The 20,196-nt window shown below is 43.0% G+C and overlaps 1 protein-coding gene across 1 annotated transcript; it reads left to right on the top strand.

Annotated features, from left to right (window-relative positions):
• The first annotated feature begins 623 nt into the window (after positions 1–623).
• On the top strand, positions 624–19,810 carry RSPH9 (radial spoke head component 9). The gene is made up of 5 exons (XM_042811916.1): positions 624–850; positions 1,018–1,180; positions 2,099–2,228; positions 2,798–2,944; positions 19,563–19,810. Exons 1-5 carry the CDS (start codon positions 624–626, stop codon positions 19,721–19,723), a joined length of 828 nt encoding a protein of 275 aa, XP_042667850.1. The 3' UTR covers positions 19,724–19,810.
• The last annotated feature ends 386 nt before the right edge of the window (positions 19,811–20,196 follow it).

A 20,196-nucleotide genomic window follows, 5' to 3' on the forward strand; every position in this document is an offset into this window, starting at 1 on the left:
GGGTGTGATTCAGCAAAATAGGCCCCCACACAGCGATACGAGCACTGTCATCTAGAAATGAGAGCATAAGCCACTGACTTACAGACGTACATGAGCTCAGTAAGGTCAGCAAAAATGATGCTATGTAGTGAGATGCAGATGTATTTTCTGCTAATGTTCCCAACAGAAATGAGGGTATGGTGGTATCCCAGCTAAGGTGCAATGCAACTGAAACGTCCTCCAGTTTTCTGATGTACTTTTGTGTTCTGGCCTCTGGAAATGGAGGAATGGCACACCACCAAAGCAATCCTGCCCACCCCTGCCAGCATTCCTAATACGCTGCTTGTCAGGATCCCAGGGCTGTGAACAGGGTTATGGTTACACGGGTCCACACAGCCGGGAGTGCCACCGCAGCCACGCCTGCCTGCTTGCCGAGACCAGCCCAGGCTCCTAGACCCCACTTTCTCTCCGGTCGCGGCCTGGTCACTAAGGCTCCCCAGTGTCCGCCGCCATTTTCCACCAGCATCGGCCACGCCGTTTCCATGGCAGCGGGAGTTCGCTCAGGCTCTGTCTTTGATTGACATTCACCGCCAGCGGAAGTCCCGCCCGAACGACGGTCGCCCGGCAACGGCGACGCGTTGGCAATGGAGGCGGCCACGCTGCCCGCCGCGCTGCAGCTGGCAGCCAGCGGGGACACGGGGCTGAGCCTGGAGAATCGGGCGGCGCTGCAGGCCTCGCTGCTGCTCCTGCAGCGCGACTACCGCTTCGAGAGGGTCTGGTTCTGGGGCTGCATCCAGGGCGTGCGCGGCACCTACTACATCGCGCAGGGGCTGGGCCCCGACCTCGCTGCGCCTCGCAGCCGCCTCTACAGGTGCTCCGCAGGTGCTCGGAGGGGAGCGCAGGGAACGGGGAGGTCTGCGAGGCCCGGGGAGGCGGGATGGCGGTGTGGGGGACGAGGAGGCTCGCAATAAGGGGGCTGGGGAGCCTGGCCGTGCCCCGAGGGCTGCGCTCCGTGTCTCACGGTTCCGTGGCTGACAGCTTGAACTGCGTGGAGTGGAGCCTCCTGCCGCCGGCGACCGAGGAGATGGTGGAACAGGCCGAGCTGCTGAAGGGCCGCTTCCAGGGGGATCCGTCTTTTGAGTATGAGTACGCCGAGGTAAACGCAGAAGATGACAAAAATTTCCTGGGTGAGGGTAAGGAGGTAAATACAGCAAAACGCTTCCCAGCTCTCTTTGCTGCAGTTGTACCCCTCGCACCAAACAGACTGCTCCTCATTTGTCATGAACAGCTGGTGGGTGACAGAAACGGCCTGATTCCACTCGTTTGGTGATTAGCATTTGTGTCCCAGCTGACAAAATCTCCCACTGAGGGGCAGCTCTTTCCTCAGATCCTGTGTGCTTTCAGTGGACACCACTGACTGCTACCCGAAAAGATAGGAAAATGAAGATCTGTGGGAGTCTGTAGCTCCTATTTAGAGAGGCTGTTCCTGAGGCTGGTTTAGCATTAAACGTGGAGGTTGGTGGCCCTGCATGTGGCAGGGGGGTTGGAGATTCATGATCCTTGAGGTTCCTTCCAACCCTGGCGATTCTGTGAGGCTTCTTCTTAGTTCTCAGAATGCTCCTCCCAAGATATGTGCCCTCAGCAATCTCCCTATTCACATCAGGTGGAACATACAGTTTCCTGTTTTCTGTCATTGCAGCAGATTCTTGATTGAACTCTGCCTTCAGTTATTCCTTTAGATGTGTCTGAGAAATACTATTTCTCCTTTATGCTTTATTATGTGCAATTGGTACAGATCCTGAAGCATTATACAGGAACTGCAGGTACCCATTCTAAGTATGATAAATAAGCTATTCAAGTAATTTATCTGAGAGGGAGGAATGGTGAATGAAGGGAGGGACAGTTAATTTTCTGGTGAGTCTAGACTGTTCCTAGCTAGCAAGATATCTTGTCATATCTTATGAAAATAATGTCTGATTTGTGATGATCCTCGTGGTGCCGTTGGGCTCCAAGCTGAATCTGTTTTGGTTTCTGTTGTCACATCAGCTTTATTTTCAGAAACATCATCAAGGAAAGCCCTGCCTTTAAAATTTGCCTTTTTTTTTTTGTTTGTTTAAAGCTCACAATCAAGGAGGAGAATCGCCTTGTAGCTACGATAGAACAGATAGACAGAGCAGTTGGTATCATCCCCCGACGTGCACTTACGAAGACTCCTCTTGGGTCTGTGCATGAAAACAGAAGCTTTGAAGGTAAATTTTCATTGTCTGTATCAGGATCAGCTGTACTTTGATCATAAAGGCTGTAGAAGAAGATCAGATTTTCTCTGTGTCTAGCTGATATTTTGATTTCAGCTTTATTTTTTTCCCTGGGTAAGATGAATAGGGAAGAGACAGACCAATGCCACCCCTGCAATTGTGATTCACCTCATAGAGCAGTGAATAAAATCGTTAATGTTCAGGTGTGCAATTCAACTGGAAGGTGGGAGTAGAATCTGAGTCAATAAACCTGTACTTTCATTTGTCCATGTATAGTTTATGTGGGTGCTTAGCAATTACACCTGCACTGAATTCTCCATCTGCACAATGGGATGTAACAAATGGGCACAGAGTTGATCGTGACTCAGAACCCATTACTTATCTGAGACCACAATTAACATGGTTTGCAATGCACTAGGGAGTCAACCGGAGAAAGCCTATGACTGTCCTGTCATAGGTTGCTGCAGAATGCTGCAGGCATTAGAGAAACAATATGACAGTCTGTGATGCAATGTTCTGCAGCCCTGCACGCTGTATTAATGGTGAGGAATGGCTGTTTGCAGGTCTTTCCTTGACGGAGGCAAAAAAATTAACTTCCTATTTCCATTTTACTGAGCCTGTTCACTTGAAGAATAAAACTCTGCTGGAAAAGGCTGACTTGGACCCATCCACTGACTTTCTGGACTCTCTGGAATATGATGTCCCACAAGGTAAAGACAGCAAAATCAGGAGATACAATGAAAGGGAAGGTGGTCTGCATAGTCTGAGAAATACCGTGGAGACGAAGTGTGAATTACAGTACAGTTGGTATGCTTAGAGGAAGCTCCTGTAATCTGTAAAGGAACATTATCTTTCCTAAATATTGTACTTAGTTCCTTCTTCAGGCAATTATAAACACTTGAAATAGTAAGAGTACCAGGGCTGTCACATCCTCACTACCGGTCGAATGACCAGCACTCCCCTGCTCTTGGCTTAGTGCTATGTCATCTCCTGACCTCAGTAAAGCCTGTGACAGAGGTGTCCCTGTGTGTGGAGATAACTCCACCTCTGACAGGGAATTCACATGGTAGGAGGTATTTCACACCTCCTGTCCCACCCAATATTGCTCTTCTTTTCTTTAGTGGGCTTTCATTAACACTAAGTTTGTATCTTTGAGAGACTGGATCGAAAGTTTATTTTGATAAACTGTTAGAAATGCTGTACTGGGGTATAATCTGTCCTCCAGCAGGATTACAGAGTTTAGAAGGAAAAACATAGTCACATCACATCTCTACTCTTCTGGACAGCTGTTAAATATACATGTGCTGAAAACCTCATTCAGACATTCCTCTGGTGGGATCTTTCTCTGAAGAAGTGTTACCAGTTTGGATTTCTGTTACTGTTTTGCTTCTGGAGCAATAAATAGGACCTAGTTTCTCATTCAGAGTGAGAGTAAGTCTTCATATATCCCATGTGGTCTGCAGTTACATTCCTTGTTACTGTACTACATTTTTAAGTACAGAACTGCTGAAGGTCTGTAAACTGGGAGTGACTTGTTATTTGTTTCTAACTGCTTTTTGCTGATTTGACGCCTTTTTGGGCTGGGACAAGTACTTCTACCTCCTCTCTCTAGAAAAGACTCTAGATTGAGTCACAATCAGACATTGTTTGCTATTTTATTTCTATCCCGGAGCAGCAGGGTAGGATAGTGACTGTCCTGTGCTAGACTGAATTGGTTGTAAGGACTGGCAATATATACATAATATATACATATATTTGTCCAATCTTTCCTTCTCAAAAAAAAAAAAAAAAAAAAAAAAAAAAGAAAGGAAAATAAAGAATGGAGAATGAAAGTAGTGAGTTCCAGCCTGAATTCTGAACATTTTTTGACTGTTCAGACCATAAACAGTGTTGAAAGGACAACTGTCGAACTTACTGGTAGTGTCCTTGCTGTAGTGTCATTTTTTAGAGGTATAGTCCTGAGATACTGTATGTTTTACATATACTGGCTCACTGAGTTGCCCTTTTTAGACTCCAAAAAGAATACTGCAAGTGGAGTTAGCTATTAGGTACTTACTAAGAAAATCTTAGCTGCAGTTTCATATGGTAGTTCAGGTGCTGTTACTATTTACATTTTCCCCTCTTTCTTCTCCTAGGATTTGTGACAGGGGTGCTCCTTACTTTTGTGAGATTTGCAGGCACAAGGCCAATGCAGCAGTAGATGAATCTGTAGTGCTTTCTGTTTCCACTGGAAAATGGGCATTGAGGGTTAAGATCCTGAAGGCTAATTTGCATCAGAGAGCTGGGTTTAACTTCAGCTGTGATGAAGAATGGCAGCTTCTAAAGATCAGAGATCTCACAGTGCAGTTTCTCATCTAGTTAAAAGAACAAGGCAACTGGCAAGTCATGAAGACATGGAAATGGAGGTTTCGTGGAAGTCTTTAAATCAAATTTGACTTGTAGCTTTATTTACCCAGTGGCAGATGGAAAGTAAGGCTCAGCCACGTCATTGTCATGTTTGTCTTCTTGTGGCAACCTGAGGTTTGTATAAGCATGAACCTTTGCCCTCTTCCTGGGAGCTTGTCACTGTTAATGTGGTTCTCAGTCTCCTCAAAAAAGGTTACCTGTGAAAGACTACCTGAGCTCAAATGTAGCTGAGTGCTTCTTAATGGAAGCGTAGAAGATTCATCATAGTGCCTCTGCAGCTCTGGCTGTATTGTCCTGCTCTTTTTAGATTGAACCTGGGGATTGATGGGACGAGCTTATCAGACTAAGGAAATAAGACAAGAACTGATTACGGGATCAGCAAAGCATATAGCTTCTCTAATTGCACTCTGTCATATGCAGATAGGAGCTCTGACGTTAATAAAAGATTAAACCACCTCTTTAACAAGCATTCAGGTTGCCTGAAGTATTGGTTGCTTGCAAAAATGTAATGGAAAAGAAAAAGAACATGGGACAGACACAGGCTTTGCACTGATTTTTATCAGCACAGCTCTGCCAAGGTCTCTCATTCTTGGTCGCAGTGCAAGCCTTTTGAACTCTGGTTCTTGGATCACTTTCTTCCAACTCTGCCAGTGCATGTTAGTCCTGACCTAGAGCAGACAATGCTTTTTCTATTTCTTGACATGTTGTTTGCAGCTCTGGCAAATCCCCACATTTTGATCTGAAGGTTTTTCCTGCCTTTTCTGGTGGGATCCGTTTCTTGGAAAGTTGTTATCAGAATCAAAGCAGGAGTTCCCAAATATTCCAGGATAGACTGTGACCTGAAACCAGAATTGTTTTTGCCCTCAGTGTATATATCTAAAAAGTAGACTAGTTGGTGAGTGACATCTTGGTGGTGTTCCCAACCTTTATTGGCTAGAATTCCAGTAGTCTCTTAAAACACCAAAAGAACAGGACTGAGGGATGAAAGGCTGATTTTCCCTGTCTAAAAGTAACAACTCTGTTGGAACAGTTTTCTTTATTAATTGGAGACTGAGCATCTGTGACAGATGTCAAGGAGGTAACTGTCATAAAATGTATGGCGTGTCATTTTGGAGAGCAGAGGTGTCTTACAGAATGGAAGGTTGGAGGCAGAGAGAAGATTTTATATGACAGCTGAGAGGTGGGAAGAAAGGAAGTTAAACCCAGATTGAATAAAGGATGCAATGATAAAAGCAAAGAGTTTAGTGCAAGACTGCAACAACCGGAGTTTTATAACAAAACTGTCCCCCACCCTTATCTTTATTAGTAATATCTCTGGTGATTGCAGGTTCCAGATTCTGTCTGTCTATCTATGTGGTTATCAGTGTACTTAAAGAGTTCAGAATATGTTGCTGGTCCTCTCCTGATCATATTGTGAGTCTGTCTGGTTTTCGTGGTATCTCAGCTCCCTGAGGCAAGTGACTGTGTGACTTACTTTTCATTTTAAAAAATTAAAAAATATATAATAATTTATATATACATATATCTATATATGTAAATGGAGAGAAAAGTGGGAGAATGTGAACACTACCGTCCTAAAAGCAAATTCAGTCTGCTTCCCCCCTTTAAGATTTCCTGTTCTTTAAGCAAAAATCATGAATTTGAGTGGCCTGATTCAGGATTTTTGAACATGGAGGGACTGTGATACTGATCTTCTGTCACCACAGTATCAGATCATGCAATGCTTCATTTTGATCCAAATGGCCAGCTGGCCAAAATGTTGCATGCTGGGATCTGTAGGTTTTGCTGGCCATATGTCTGCATTAAAGATAAGCTTGTTTGCTCTGGTCTAAGCAGAGAATCTGCTTAAATTTATGCACAATTAGATGTAGCCTTTGAGCTGCTGGCACACTGCCTTTCTATTGCAGGGAGTTCAGCAGCCTGGGCAATAGCATTTCAGGAACTAGAGTTATGGCAGTTTTACATACGCTTGTAGGTAATATAATAGCAAAGCAAACAGCAGTAATTTCTAGCATGCCTACAGCATTTTCACTTGACCTAATGTTGTGTAGCAATGAAACAGTAGTCAACTGTCACGCACTGGCGTGGTGGGGAAAGTGAAAGAGGAAGGATGATTTACTGTGATCATGGTACTTGCTCAGGCAGTGCTACATTCTGAATGGAGGTAGGAAAATGATGGGATAAAGCCCAAGGTACTAGCACTGAATGGAAAGCTGGGAAGGAAGTAAAATAGGGGACAGAGAATTGAGTTCTTAGACACTTTTGAACTGCTCTTCAGGAAAAAAAAATGTTGACTTTGAAGGTTTGTGACAGATTACCAACTCAGAACACTTTGAAATGGAAATAAGGAAGACCAACAGGGCACTGTTAAACACTGATGCAGAAGGGAACTATGTCAGAGGAGAGAAAAAGGGGAGGAAAAAAAGTAGATACAAAAAATAAGTTGAAATAGAGTTTCTTCGAGAAGAGTTTATTAGAAAGTTGTGACTTCCAGTCAAGAAATAGCAACTTTTGGCAGAAGGCCTACCCAATTCACTGGTAACTGGTGATGTAAAAAGAAGAATTAGGATTGAAAAACAGTATAAAAGGAAATGCAGAAAGGTGGGAACAATTAATGATTTATATAAGTGGAATTTATGACGAGTAGAAAATGACAGAGGAAATCAGAAGAATAACCTGGAGTAATCCATAGCTGTCTAGTTTGAAAACTGTAGGAAGGAATTTTTCGAGTATATTGAGAGGAAAGAAAACAGAATAACAGTACTGGTATCTTTCATTATATGGTGATGGTAAAATGGCTGATAAGAATGTGGAAGAACAGAAATGCTCAACAGTTTTTTTTTTTTTTGTGTGTGTGTGTTTGTATTGAGATTGAAACAAGAAATATGGACTTGTATCAAATGAAGACAATCAAATACCATTTCAGACAGTTTTCTGACTAAGGGAGAAGATAATTAGGTAACCTTTACTGTGGGCCAAAAAAAGGAAAATGGCAGAGCCAAATGAGTTACTCCTGAACGTATTATCTCAGCAGGCTTCTGGCATAATTCTGATGCTAACCTTTAATTAATTCCAGCACTGCATACATACTCCCTAAACTGCTTTTGATTTGGTTGTGATTCAGAAATCACTGAATGGGTGTGTTCCTGGCAGAGAACAGAAGGGGCTTCAGCTGGGACCAGTGTCAGTGCTGATATTCTTCAGCGTATGGGCTGGAAATGTGGGACTGGTGGAGAGATGAGTAATGACAAAGGCGGGACAGTTACAGTGACCTGGCAAACCTGGCTTACTACAATGAAGTATATTTTGATGTAGCTAACTACAAAATCATATATCCAGGAGCAGGAAGCACAAGTCAGACTTTGAGAATTGTATTTGAGAAGCTGTAGCTCTGAGGAGAAATCCAAGCACAACCTGCTAAACGTGAGCTCCCAGTCTGATGTTGAGACCTGAAAGGCTAATGTGATCTGCAGATGTATAAACAAGGGTGTAGCAAATAGGAACTGGGAGGTGACTTTACTTTTGCTAGATTACTGGTGGGATCAGGACTGTATTATTGCACATTGCAAAACTGGAGAGGCTGCAGAAAAGAGCCGCAGAATGATTCAGGGGCTGGTGAGAGACATAAACAATTCAGTCTGTTTATCTCACAGAAAAGAACATGAGAATGACTGTGTTACACTGCATAAATATTCAATGGATTTTAAGTATTGGGTACTGAATTCTATTTAGTACAGCAGAGAAAACCATAACAGGAACCAGCAGCTGGGAATTATAGCCAAGAAAAAAAAAATTGAAAGGAAAAATTTGGTAAAAATCTAACCGATGAGATGGTTACCTGCTAGCAAGATGTGTCCTAGCTAAATGAAAATGTAAGTTACTAGTCCCACATGTGATAACTGAGTTCAATTTGATGGCCAGTGGTACGTAAGTGTCCAAAACAGATGATTTCCTGGCATGCCTGGCTGTAAATGTGATGACAGCTATGGAGAACCGTGTTTGGCTTTTTCAATGCCAGTGTCAGGGACACATGGGTGACAGTAGGTTCTTGAGACGGTGACCCTAAGCACAGGACTCTGTATACATCTGGCTTTGCTTCCTGAACTATGTGCACTTAAAAGAATATTGAGGTGATTCCCCATTTATCACTGTCCCATCATGGAGGGTGAACCGAGGAGCTGAGACTTCCTCAGATGTATTTGCTGACTCCAATGCAGGAAGAGGTTTTATAGCATTGTTCTAAAAAGGTAAATAATGGCAGAATGGATCATAGCGAGCCATATCTGCTCTGTGCTTCAAGCTAGAGGAGGGGGAGAATTGCCTGGAAAAAATATTTAATTTCTTCACCCAAAAGTGTGCTGTTTTTGGAGTGTTCCTCGCAGAGCATTACAGACAAAGTGATTTGTGACTATTTCCTTGACTGAATACTTCGGGCACTAGCCTTTCTGTAAACTTCCTTAACAGTAGCCTGGGTTAGAACACTAACCTTCTGTCCTCTGAGCTTCATTAGCACGCTCTTTATCAGTTTAGCAAAACTGATAGGGCATAATGGGCCCTTGAAGATGGAGAGGTTGTGTTTTTAAGTGAGGGAGAATTTCTTTTGACCACTCTTAAGGGCCATTTTGGTAGCTTCATTTTGGCTGTCCCAAAAAGCCCAGATGCTGGGCAAAAGAGGTCCAGGAGACATGAACCTGCTTTATCTCCATGCATTAACAGAGCTAATTAACTCCCTTTTGGACCGTCCCCCTCAGGCGATTAATCCCCTATCAGCCTCTGTCTCCAGCCATTCGAAGAGTCTGTGTCTGCAGAGGTATTTACAACCCCAGCTAGCCAGCAGAGAGCAAGTCGGCCTGTTATCAGGGCTCTAAGACAAATGGCTGCCTATCTCCCCAGTGGCCTTGCAAAATCCAGCAAAGTGCTGCGCTGTGCTGGCCACCTACTTTCACCCAGCCTCCCTTCTCCGCTAACATTTCACAGATGTGACCTGAGCCCTCCCCTTTCATTGCTTAACAATAAGCAGCACCTCCCCAGCTCTGTGAAAGCTGAGAGCAAGAGCACTTTACTTCTTAGCTTGCCAAGAGCCACACGGGGACAAGGCTTTTCAAACTGTCTCGCTGAAATCCAAACGAAAAGACCCATAGTGAATGAGAAGACTGTGCTGCACGTTAGCAAGGCAAAAAAAGAGGTAGCCAAAATGTAAACCAAAATACTAAGTGTGGCTCCCAGCTATCCTTGTTCCTTTAGGAGATGTGATCCTTAGGCTCAGTGAATCTGTGAAACTGGGCAGTGGTGTTGCTTGGAGTTACCTGATATATATACAAATGGTGTTGACAAACAAGCTTTATAACACACTGGTACAGATGGAGTATAATAGATGAGTGTGGATTAGAACTGCTGGTGATTTTCAGATGTAGGAGCAGAACTGAATAGCTGCTTTACTGAGTTATTAATGAAATCATGGTTTTTATTTTTGCTAGTACCTGGATTTCTCTGTTAAAGCTGAAGTCAGCCATCCCTAGAAATAATTCTAGGGTAGCTGTAGACGCTATGCTCCAGCAGGGTGCACTATGGTGCCGGCATTGTCAGTGTTGAGCCGGAAAGAAAACCACGGGAAAGTAAAATGAGAAAGAAAAGCACCAAGAAGAGGATCAGAATGGGGAGAGGGTAAAGCCTAAGAACATACTGAACTGTCTATGAAGAAGAGACCCTGTCTCATCCAAAAAAAACCATTCTGAGTATCGTCAACGACCAGAGGTTTGCAGTGGACATGCATAAACACATAAGCATGTTTCTTGCCTCATCCAAAAGTAGAGACATTGATCATTTTTGCTAGTAATGTATGGCCTGGGAAACCTTCAGTGATTACTAAAACCACTCCCACAGTGACCCAGGAAAGTTACCTGGGAGCAAAGCAAGACACTGTCCCTCCCTAAAGGTGGGGTGCTGCCAGCTCAGGAGTTCAGTATCAGTCTGAAACCTCTCATGTGGCAGCACAGCAGGATTCCAGAGCCAGCTACTATTATATCTTTAGGTTGGCTGTCAATGATCTGCCTTGATTTCTGGAAAGCAGTCTGTTTTCTTTTGGGTTTATGTCTACTGGTAATAAAGCAGTGCATTCACTACTTTTGGGTCCTAGGTCTGTATCACGTCAGGGGTCTTGTTTAGTCAGAGGCCTTGAGTGAGTTTATACTGGATCAGGGCTGACCATCAACTGTGCTGTGGTGAAGTCTTTCACTCTCCTGACTGCTGCGGTGAAATAATGAGGACAGAAGCACGGTCTTTATAGCAACTTTCCAGGGATTGTACTTTAAGTCTGTTCCTCGTCAGTAAAAGAAAACATTGCCCACCCTGTTTCTATTTCAGTTCTTGGTTCACTGGATGTGAAAAGGAGATGAACTTCTTACTGAACTGAAGGAGGAAAAGGCTGCTAAAGCCTCTGAACCAGTAGCTGTATTTTGAGCACTGCACCAGTCAGCCTTGAACTAAACCATTTTTTTTCTAGATAATGATGAAAAATTACACGAAGGGGGAATCCTAGGATGGTCCATTTGTCACTGGATGTCAGAATGAGCCCTAAGCAGGTCAGCTTTTGCTTGGAGTGATCTATTTCTGAAGGGGCTCCACATAAGGAATGGCAGTTCCTACCTCTGCACTGGCTGATATTGGTGCCAGCATTGCATATGGCTTTCCTCTGCTGTTTGCTGCTCCTTTGGCTGCAAGAACTTCTGCAGAAAGAGAGTCAATAGACATTGTCTGGCTTTGCTATAAACAAATATCACATGGATTAGAATTCTGCATGCTGAAGAGGTGTGTAGCTGTGTGTTGATGGAAAAGGATGAGGGACAGTTGATCTTTAGGTATATGTACAACAGTGGTAGCGTGCATGTGTTTCTAAGCTACTATAGGTACTAAAAGATGCTCGGCCATCTTTAGTGTTCAGAATTAGCTCTAATATTAACACAAATATCCTGTGCTGTGGACAGTCTTCTCAGAAATTCTTCAGGTAATTTGGGCCAGAGTTCATATCTAGCCTAGTGTGAAAACATCCACTGTCCATTACCTCTGCCATCCGTTCTTCATCCGGAATCGTTTTAACTAGACATGCTAACTTGATGATGAGGTAAGAAGTACAGCTTGGGGACTGACAGGATTTGCAGTTTTGCCTCTCCTTCAGGACAGTGAATTGGATGTGCTCTAAGCATTCAGTGGATTCTGAATCCCAGCATTTAGTGCTTTGTATTCTCTCAGAATTCAGAGATCAATGTGAGGTTCTTTGCCCCTAATCCAGCCCCTGTTCATCATTATCACCTTCTCAAAGTGGCCAGTGCTTTGTTATCAGGAGAGGCAAGATCTTACAAGGTGGTCATAATCTCCTCTGAGAGTCAGACAGATATTCTCCTTTGGGTAAGAAAGTGACAGTGACCGAAGGCTCTAGGGGAAGATGGCTAGAACAAAGCTGTCCATTGCATCCTTTCATCAAACTGTTAATCTTTCTTTCAAAGACATCACATTTGTTTGGTGACAAAAGCCCCAAAGAAGCTGTATTGAGCCTGAAATCCTGTAGCAAGATTTAGAGGAAGCGTCTTTCATTCAGAGAGGGGAGGAGCAAAAGACTCCTTCTTTTTCTTCCTCCTAACCAATGGGCTCACAGAAGTCCACGAAGGTGACGGATTAATGCAGGGGCTCCCCAGGTAGATGCTACGTGACTCCTGGCACGCTCCAAAAACGTTTCCACAGCGACCAGCTGAACAAGATATATGGTGTGTGACGGGATCCAGCGTAAACCTGTGCTGTGGAAGGAGAGTGCTTTGCTGCTCTGAGATATTTCTAAATTTACTGCCGAAGACTTGAGATACAGTGATCTGTATTTCAGTTGTCAGACTCCTAACAGAAGGGATTTGAATTAGTTTTTCCTGCTCCTTAGAAGTTTTGATTGTATATTGTCTTCCTGTTTCCTCTAGTGTACAGTTCCTTCCAAATCTATTCTGGATGCTTTTAAATCTACATCTTTTTCTAAACATCAAAATTGTAAGAAAACAAAACAAAACTGGTAGCAGAAAAGGATTCTAGTTCTGTTCTAATTATCAAATGGATTTAGAACTAATGGACAAAATAAGGGCACTAAAAAGGAGGCTGTAATTAGGTGCACAGTGCTTCTGTGTTAGCTTTTTCAGTGCTTACCATCCTTTGCTTCTCATTTATGTGTGTATTGTCCCTTCTTTTCTGTCAGTGTTGCTGGCTGAGAAGCCAGGTTCCAGCTGGAAAAATAACTTCTTTTACTACACTGTGTTGCAGCCTGTTTGTTTCAGATTGTTTCCCTGACCTGCTTCACTGAGCAGTAAATAAAATGCTTTTGCAGTCTTTATGATGGAAGGGGTTATGAAGGTGGGAATAAAGGTTTGAGGGCAGAGGCAGCTTCAGCTGAATTAAGCAGCACTGCTGTCAGATGTCTAGGTATGGCCAAATTTCGCCCTATATAAGGCACCTGAATATTGGGAGTCTGGGACAAAGCTGCAACCTCTGAATCCCCCTTGTCAGCAGGAAGAGGTACTTCGTGTGTAACCAAAAGGCTTAGGTCTACCTTAATCATTTGTGCTGCATTGGTGTTCCAAGTGGGGAAGGGTAATGAAGAGAAAAAGTCTATGGAGTAAGATCATTTTCCTTTGAGGTTTGGGAATGGTTGTATTTGTGTGTCAAGGATGTGGCAGCCATTAGGATGATGCAGCAGCCTCCTGGCAGTGTTTGACTGTTTCTAAGCCCCACTTTTCTGGCTCTGGTAGCTTTTTAAAATAGTTGTGAATGTGCAACCAGTCTGTGTTTCTATTTAATTATTATTAAATAGTTACATGGGGAACTGGAAATATTGACAGCAGTGTTAACATATGGGGTGCAGGTGGTGTGTCAAGCAAATGAAAGGTTTAGTTTGCAGCCAGTAAGTGGCATGGAGTTTGTGCCCCACATAGTGCTTGTATGTGTCCTTACGCTGTTAGGCTGTGCGTGAAACGTCTGTGCGGGGAAACTTGTTGAGAGCCAGAGGGCTGTGACCTTTCCTTACAGCTGCTCTGCTTTGCAATGAAACTTTGTTCCCTACAGACAGCAAATTAGAGGTAGGAAGCTCTTCCCAGCGTATGATTTTCAGTTGGAGGGAAATAGAAGCTAAATCCTGTAGTTGTAGCATAACTTTGTGAGAGTTAAGTGCCTAGGGTCACACAGCCAACCTGCAGCTGCTTTTGCAAAGGGAAATTGTTACGTTCCCCTTCTCTAAGTGCTATTATTTGTCCAGGCACCCAGTACTCAGTACTTCACCCTCACTCAAGATTGACTGTGGCAAGATACATTATAACCTGCTCTCGCAGCAGTGTATAGTGGGAAGTGTGGCCACGGTGTAGCTGCTTTTCCCTTGAGACGTTTTCTTCTTTGAAGAATTGATAATGTCAGTTTTACAACCCAGTGTGAGCTTTCACTACACGGAATCCCGTGTCAGGCTGTCTAGCTTTTAGAGCTGTTTCTTCTCAAGCCTACTTTGAAATGAGGCTCTGCTGAGTCACCTCCAAAGCAGCAAAGTTATGAGAGGTCATACTGAAAGTGGACCAGTTACAGCAGGAAAGTTCTTCTGCAAACAGGCCTCTTAAAAGGCTTTTATTTAAAAGCTGATGCTTCGTGCACCCTCTTGCCTCTGAATTAAAAGGTTCAGCCTGTAGCTGAGACAGACATGGGGGATGAGACAGGGATTTCTATTGGCGACTGCAAAGGAAGAAGAAGCTGAGAAGGAGGTTGATTTTTGAAATTCAGCCCTGGTGTCCTGGCAGCTGTTGAAGGGCCATAAAAAAGGCAGTGGTTTAACACTGGGTGAGCATCAGGATCTTCAAAGCACTTTCTTGTTTGGGAAAGATGTGAGGAACTCCTCAGAATTCCTGCCTGTGTTTGGAGGGGTGGAGGCTGTAGCCTGCTCCGAAGGGGGAATAGGAAGCTCCAGATCTTCTTCCAGCAGATATTTTTCCCATGCTCTTTCCTCCCACACAGCAGCTCCCTCCCTTCCCTTCTGGAGCAGCAGCAGGCAATAGTTTCAGAACAGTGTTTGGCTGTCTCAGATTTGCAGGGTGCAGCTTAAGAACTAACTTGCTGTTTTGAAAGAATATATTTTGAAGAACAGAAACCTTACCAGAACAGCGCTGCTGTGAAAAAATCTCTAGTGTGAGAGCAATGGCCTCTAGGAGTTCCCTGCACCTCATCAGGCTTTGCATCATAAGTGAAGTTAACTCTGCTGCTTAGTTTAGGGACAAGCTGCACCCTCACACCCAGATGCTATTTAAAGGCAGTATTTAACTCTAAATGTAAGTATTTAACTTATATTTAGAGTATTTAACTCTAGGAAAGCCACTTCTTACTTGCAGTCTATTAGTTCTAGTTGTATTCCCTCCAATGCAAATAAAAACTCCGTATTTAATTTTTTTTTTTTAATTCCTAACAACTTCTATCTAGATGTCTTGGTATGCCATAGAGACTGATGTTCTGAGCTTCCCAGTCTCACATTAGGAAACAGTTTGCCTGAAACGGGGTAATAATATGCCAGTGTTAGAAAGGATTTGAACCCTGCATCCCACTTCATTATATTAATACAGACCTACACCTACCTATGTAATGATTTTACTCAGTAAATGGTAAGAACCACTGATTATAGCAGGGAAGCTTAAAAAAAGAAGATAAATGAAGCATATAATTTTCATAATTCCCCTGATTCTTTTTAATACCATGCTACTGAATGCATTTCAAAAGTTTTCCCTTGAAGGAGAAAAAAGGAGTATTCATTTTAAGCTATTATTTTATACTGTTCATTAGCTATTGATTATAAGTTTTAGAGTGATTTATGACATCATTATTTAAAACTCCTACAAGAAAAGTAGTCCTGACAAAGCATCATGTTCAAAGATTGATTATGAGATTGGAGCTGTGATGGAAGAGAATGCAATTGTCTTGGATCTTTCATGGAGAACGACTCCATCCCTTTTGAGTTCAAATATCTTTGTTTTCTAGACTCTTTCTTTGAATGCAGCTAACATGGTGTGGTATGGAAAAAATCAGTACTGAGATACCAGACTGCAATTCAACTAACATTTAGAGAAAAGGTCCAAAAAAAGAATGCAGGTTCCAGAATTTGATTGTGATGTCTTCTTGGAAGGCAACAGTTTCTGAATGAGTTTTGTGCACTGTAGAAATCCAGTCTGGAAAAATATACTGAACAGCTGCAATAGAGAAATCTCCCAGTGATCTGCTTACTAAAAGGTGGAAGGTGGCATTGCTGCTACTGTTTGGCTCTGTAGAATAAATATTAGCTCAATGACTGGTCACCATCGTGGCTGAAAACAGGATCTGAGTGCAGATGGCATTAGAGCTTCAGGCCTTTACTTCTCATTCTTTCAGTATGTTGCAGTAGCCTAGCTGGGATTGCCCTCAAGTATGCTGCTTGCTTTGCTCAGATCCTCATTTCAGGAAGACTTGCGCAGCATCAGTACAACTTTATTGCCCATATTTGCATAGAACTAGATGCAGAATCAGGGATCAGAGAAAAGCTGTGAAGTATAACAATATTCCCTAAAGGTCTTGTATTTATGAAATGACAAATCTGAGTCCTTCGAGAGATCGCGGCTTGATGGTAGGAAAATGAAGCAGTTGTCCATCACAACCTTCAGAGATCTAGCATAAAAGTGTATGAAGCTGTCATCCATTACATCGATCCATTTCTGCCAGGTTTGAAGGGGTATAGGAAGTTCCTTTGATCAGCAGAGTTAATTGTTGAATACTCCAGGGAGATTGATAAGCCTGTGTGACACTGGATACACGTTCTGAGGAGATCATGGATTCATGTACTATATTTCCCCTGAGCACAGATAAGTGGATTTAATCAAGCAGAACTTGATTTACTATATCTTCTCTGTGAATTTGTCCAACAAAAAAGCCCGAATCCAAATGTAGGAACTGAGAGCATTAGCATCCCTGTCTTCCCTCTCACCTTCCCCACTTGTCATGCTCCAGGCATTTCTTTTTGTTCTTGACTACAAATAGTTTGGGGCGAAGCATTCATCTGTGTACATGAACACATATACACATATACATAAGCTATCACATGTACTGAAGGTGCTGGCTGCTTCCATTATACTGGGAGGCATTAGCAAACTAGATGATCCCTAAGGGCTTTCACCATTCAGCAAGGCAAGATACAGTCCTATCCTTGACAGACTTGCTTCTTGGAGGATTGGTTCAGAGTCAAAGACAATGGGAGTTCTCCATTCCATAGCCAGAGAAAGTCTTTCAACAGTTTACAGTCCTCCCTACAAGCCTCTACGTAAAGCTGCAGCAAGAACCACCAGTATCTAGATGGAGGGCTGCAGATCTTTTCTGCAGGCTGAATCTGCAAAAACTCTGCACTGAAAGAAAAGTCAGTTCAGTGTTGCATGGAGAAATTGAAAGTTATTTGTCACAATTACATTCAGATCTGTTTTCCACTTATCCAACACCCTCAAATGTAGTCTAGCTAGCACTGATAGCAAATGCTGAAAACTTCAGAAGAAAAGTTCAAGAAATTGTTTGAAAGATTCTGCTTTGACAGCAGATGGCTGTAGAACTTCAGTCATGGGCTTCAGTCACTGGATGATCTGCCTTGTTCTGGAAGTGTTCTTCACCTGGGCTTCCACATCATTCAAGTAGTGAAGTTGCTTAGGTACCTGTGGATTTTGTAGGAGACTCAGTCAGTCATAATGTGTAATCTCAGTGGCTGAATCATAGTGTATGCATTTATTCCAGTTATGACAAAGATCCATTGCGGTTTGTTTCCCTATGACTGGCACTGGAGAGGCTGCATGGGAGACTTGGGGTTATCTTGTATGAAACAACTGTTTGTAGAGACACTAATTCATGTTTTAAGTAAGACCTGCACAATAATTCTTCCACAGTGTAGTAACTTGCAGAGATGCCACACACCTGTACTGATCCTGCCCTGTATTGAATAGTGAGTGCTTTGCTTTATGGCGGTTCCAGTTGTTTGTCTGTAGTGTAAACAAGGAACTGAGTCAGAAGTAAACTCTTCAGTGCAAAAATCTCCCAAGTCTTTAAAGACTGTTAATATCTTCTTTGTACTTCCATACAGTTAGTTTATCAGAAAGTTCATTGACTGTCACAGAAGGTGAAGGGGTACTTGTGGTTCATTTGTGGTCTGCACGTAACTAAACACGGTACTTGAAAGGATACCAGGTCAAAGATCACACAGGAATTATGTTGTGCATATTACGATATAACATACCTGTGGAACTTCCTACTGAAAGACAGGAAAAAGTCTTGTCCAAGAAACTTCTGAAAAGAACAGAAATATGAAGAGGACAGGTATCATCATGACACCTGGTCTTACAGGATTTTGAATTGTGTTATTCCTTTGTCATTCTGCAGACATCATATATACATTTGCTTTCAACATCCCTGGTCATGTTCCTCCTCCTACAAGAAATCAACTGTTGTGTAAGAGACTACATGTACTGTAAATGTGCAAAAGACTGAAGACATGCAAACACTGAGTGCCCAGCTAGCTGCTGCTTTTTGACTGCCAGGCAAGCCAAACAGCATGTACTTTTTGCATCTGCTGGCAGACCACATACATAGCTTCAGGAGTTGTAGTCAAGCCCTGGATTTCTAGACCATGTATCAGGGAGACCTCTTGTAGGATCTTGTGATGTTTAAGCCCCTCAGCTCTCCATCAGATGCAATTGGCCAAGAGTTGGAAGTTACTGGGAGAGGGAGGATTGGCAGCTGGCAGTAATCACAGAAATCCTTTTCCAAGCTAACCATGACAAGAGTAAGCATGAGTCATAGTATAAACTGAAGACCCCAGAATTATCTACACTATGGGCTTTCTGCTTACTCCTGAGTTGGCAATTTTTAGCTCACCATATAGGCTCAGCACTTGACTCTAGGCAGTAGTGTCCAGACAGCTCTGACTTTTTTTTTTAATTTTTTTTATTTGGGTCTGCTGCTTCTGCTTTTAAGTGTTGATTCAGCAGGAATCTTCTTCCCTACATTGCAGCATCTAGGCATCTGGCACTGAAGATGTTACTTTCTTCTCCAGGAAGCTTCTTAACCCAGCACTGAATCCAAATTGGTGCTCTAGCCCCTTTCCCTCTGGCATTGTTCCTAGGCTGTTGTGTCAAACACAAAACAATATTCAGTGGCTCAGAGCTCCTTGCATCCAGGAGAAATTGCATTTTCACACTTTCCTCTGCAAAGCCAAGGCAAAATTATTGCCAAAACTAATTTCTTTGCCCCTACTACGCACGTCCTTGTCAACGATGAAACCAAAAGAGTGAAGAGAATTAACGTTTTCTGTAAATTTCTGAGATAGGAAGCATCCTGCTTTTAGCTTTCTTTTCTTCCTCTTTGTCAGTTCCTGTCTTCCCTGAAGTGCCTTCTTCTTTCCACTACTAATGCTACGAGTCTGAGAAGAAATTTCATACCTGGGCAAATATTCACAGGATTGCTATTCAGCTAGTAGCTGGACCAAATAGGTAGCAGGGCTTGCTAAAGTAACTGCTGCCCATTCAGCAGCAGCCAAGCAGTAGCCTCTCCTAGAGATAAAATATACTAATCTGGAGCTCCAGGGGATCCTTCCTGTGATCCCTGTGACACTACTGTTAGGGCTGTAGGATTGTGCGAGTGCAAAACCAGACACCTGGAAATAAATGCAGCCAGTAATGCAGAACTGCCAAAAGAAGAAAGGACATTGAGGTTTTTGGTCTGATTTTCCTTTTTGGGTGCTAGGAACTCCAACATATTGATGCAGCCTCGTGTACTGTTTAATAGTTGGGCAGTCCTTCTCCCTTGCCCCAGGAATTCAGTCTTTCTTATTTGCAGTGACACATTAGCTATGCTCTCTTACAGGCTCCTGGACTGTCCAGCTTGAGAAGGGATGCACTGTGGTGGTGTTGAGAAGTCTGCTGTGGCTTGGACTGACATTCTACCATGTCCCAAAGACGAAGCAATATGGCTACATCTACTGTGGCACTGGTGAGAAGAACTTAGATCTGCCTTTCATGCTGTGAAACACTTCTCTGGGATGATCACTCAAAAATATTTAGAATTTATATTTGGGAGATCTATAGCTTATTCTAATAAACACGTGAAACCTCTGCACTGTGAGCTGGATTGTTTTGCGCCTTGATTTTTTCCTAGGACTTCACAGCATGAATCCTCACCTCCTGATTAAATACCCTGTAATATGTCACGACAGATCCTTCAGCTAGCAACAAATGACATTTTCTTCCATCAAGGGCAAAGTCTTAGGTCAGAAATCAAACCTGGGCCATCTGATTGTGTACAGAGACATGATGCTTTAAACAAAATCTCATCTGGAGGAACATAAATGAATGCCTGCTGTCACCCATGAATGCCAAACGAAAGCAGAGTTTTTCCCTTGGAGTTAGAGTACAAAGCTGTTGCTTACTCTAAGGGATCATGAAGACAGGAGCGTTTTGTTTTTCAGGTGTTAGGCTTCACAAAAATTAGTGCAGTCTTT

Source organism: Centrocercus urophasianus, unplaced genomic scaffold, assembly GCF_019232065.1.
Source record: "Centrocercus urophasianus isolate 14NV4802_14NV808 unplaced genomic scaffold, USGS_Curo_1.0 seq_10, whole genome shotgun sequence".
NCBI lineage: Eukaryota > Metazoa > Chordata > Aves > Galliformes > Phasianidae > Centrocercus > Centrocercus urophasianus.

Coding starts and splice junctions, on each gene's coding strand:
- RSPH9 (XM_042811916.1), top strand. CDS start 624: ATGGAGGCGGCCACGCTGCCCGCCGCGCTGCAGCTGGCAGCCAGCGGG. Junction 1,181..2,098: donor TCCTGGGTGAGGGTAAGGAG/GTAAATACAGCA, acceptor GTTTGTTTAAAG/CTCACAATCAAGGAGGAGAA. Junction 2,229..2,797: donor TGAAAACAGAAGCTTTGAAG/GTAAATTTTCAT, acceptor GGCTGTTTGCAG/GTCTTTCCTTGACGGAGGCA.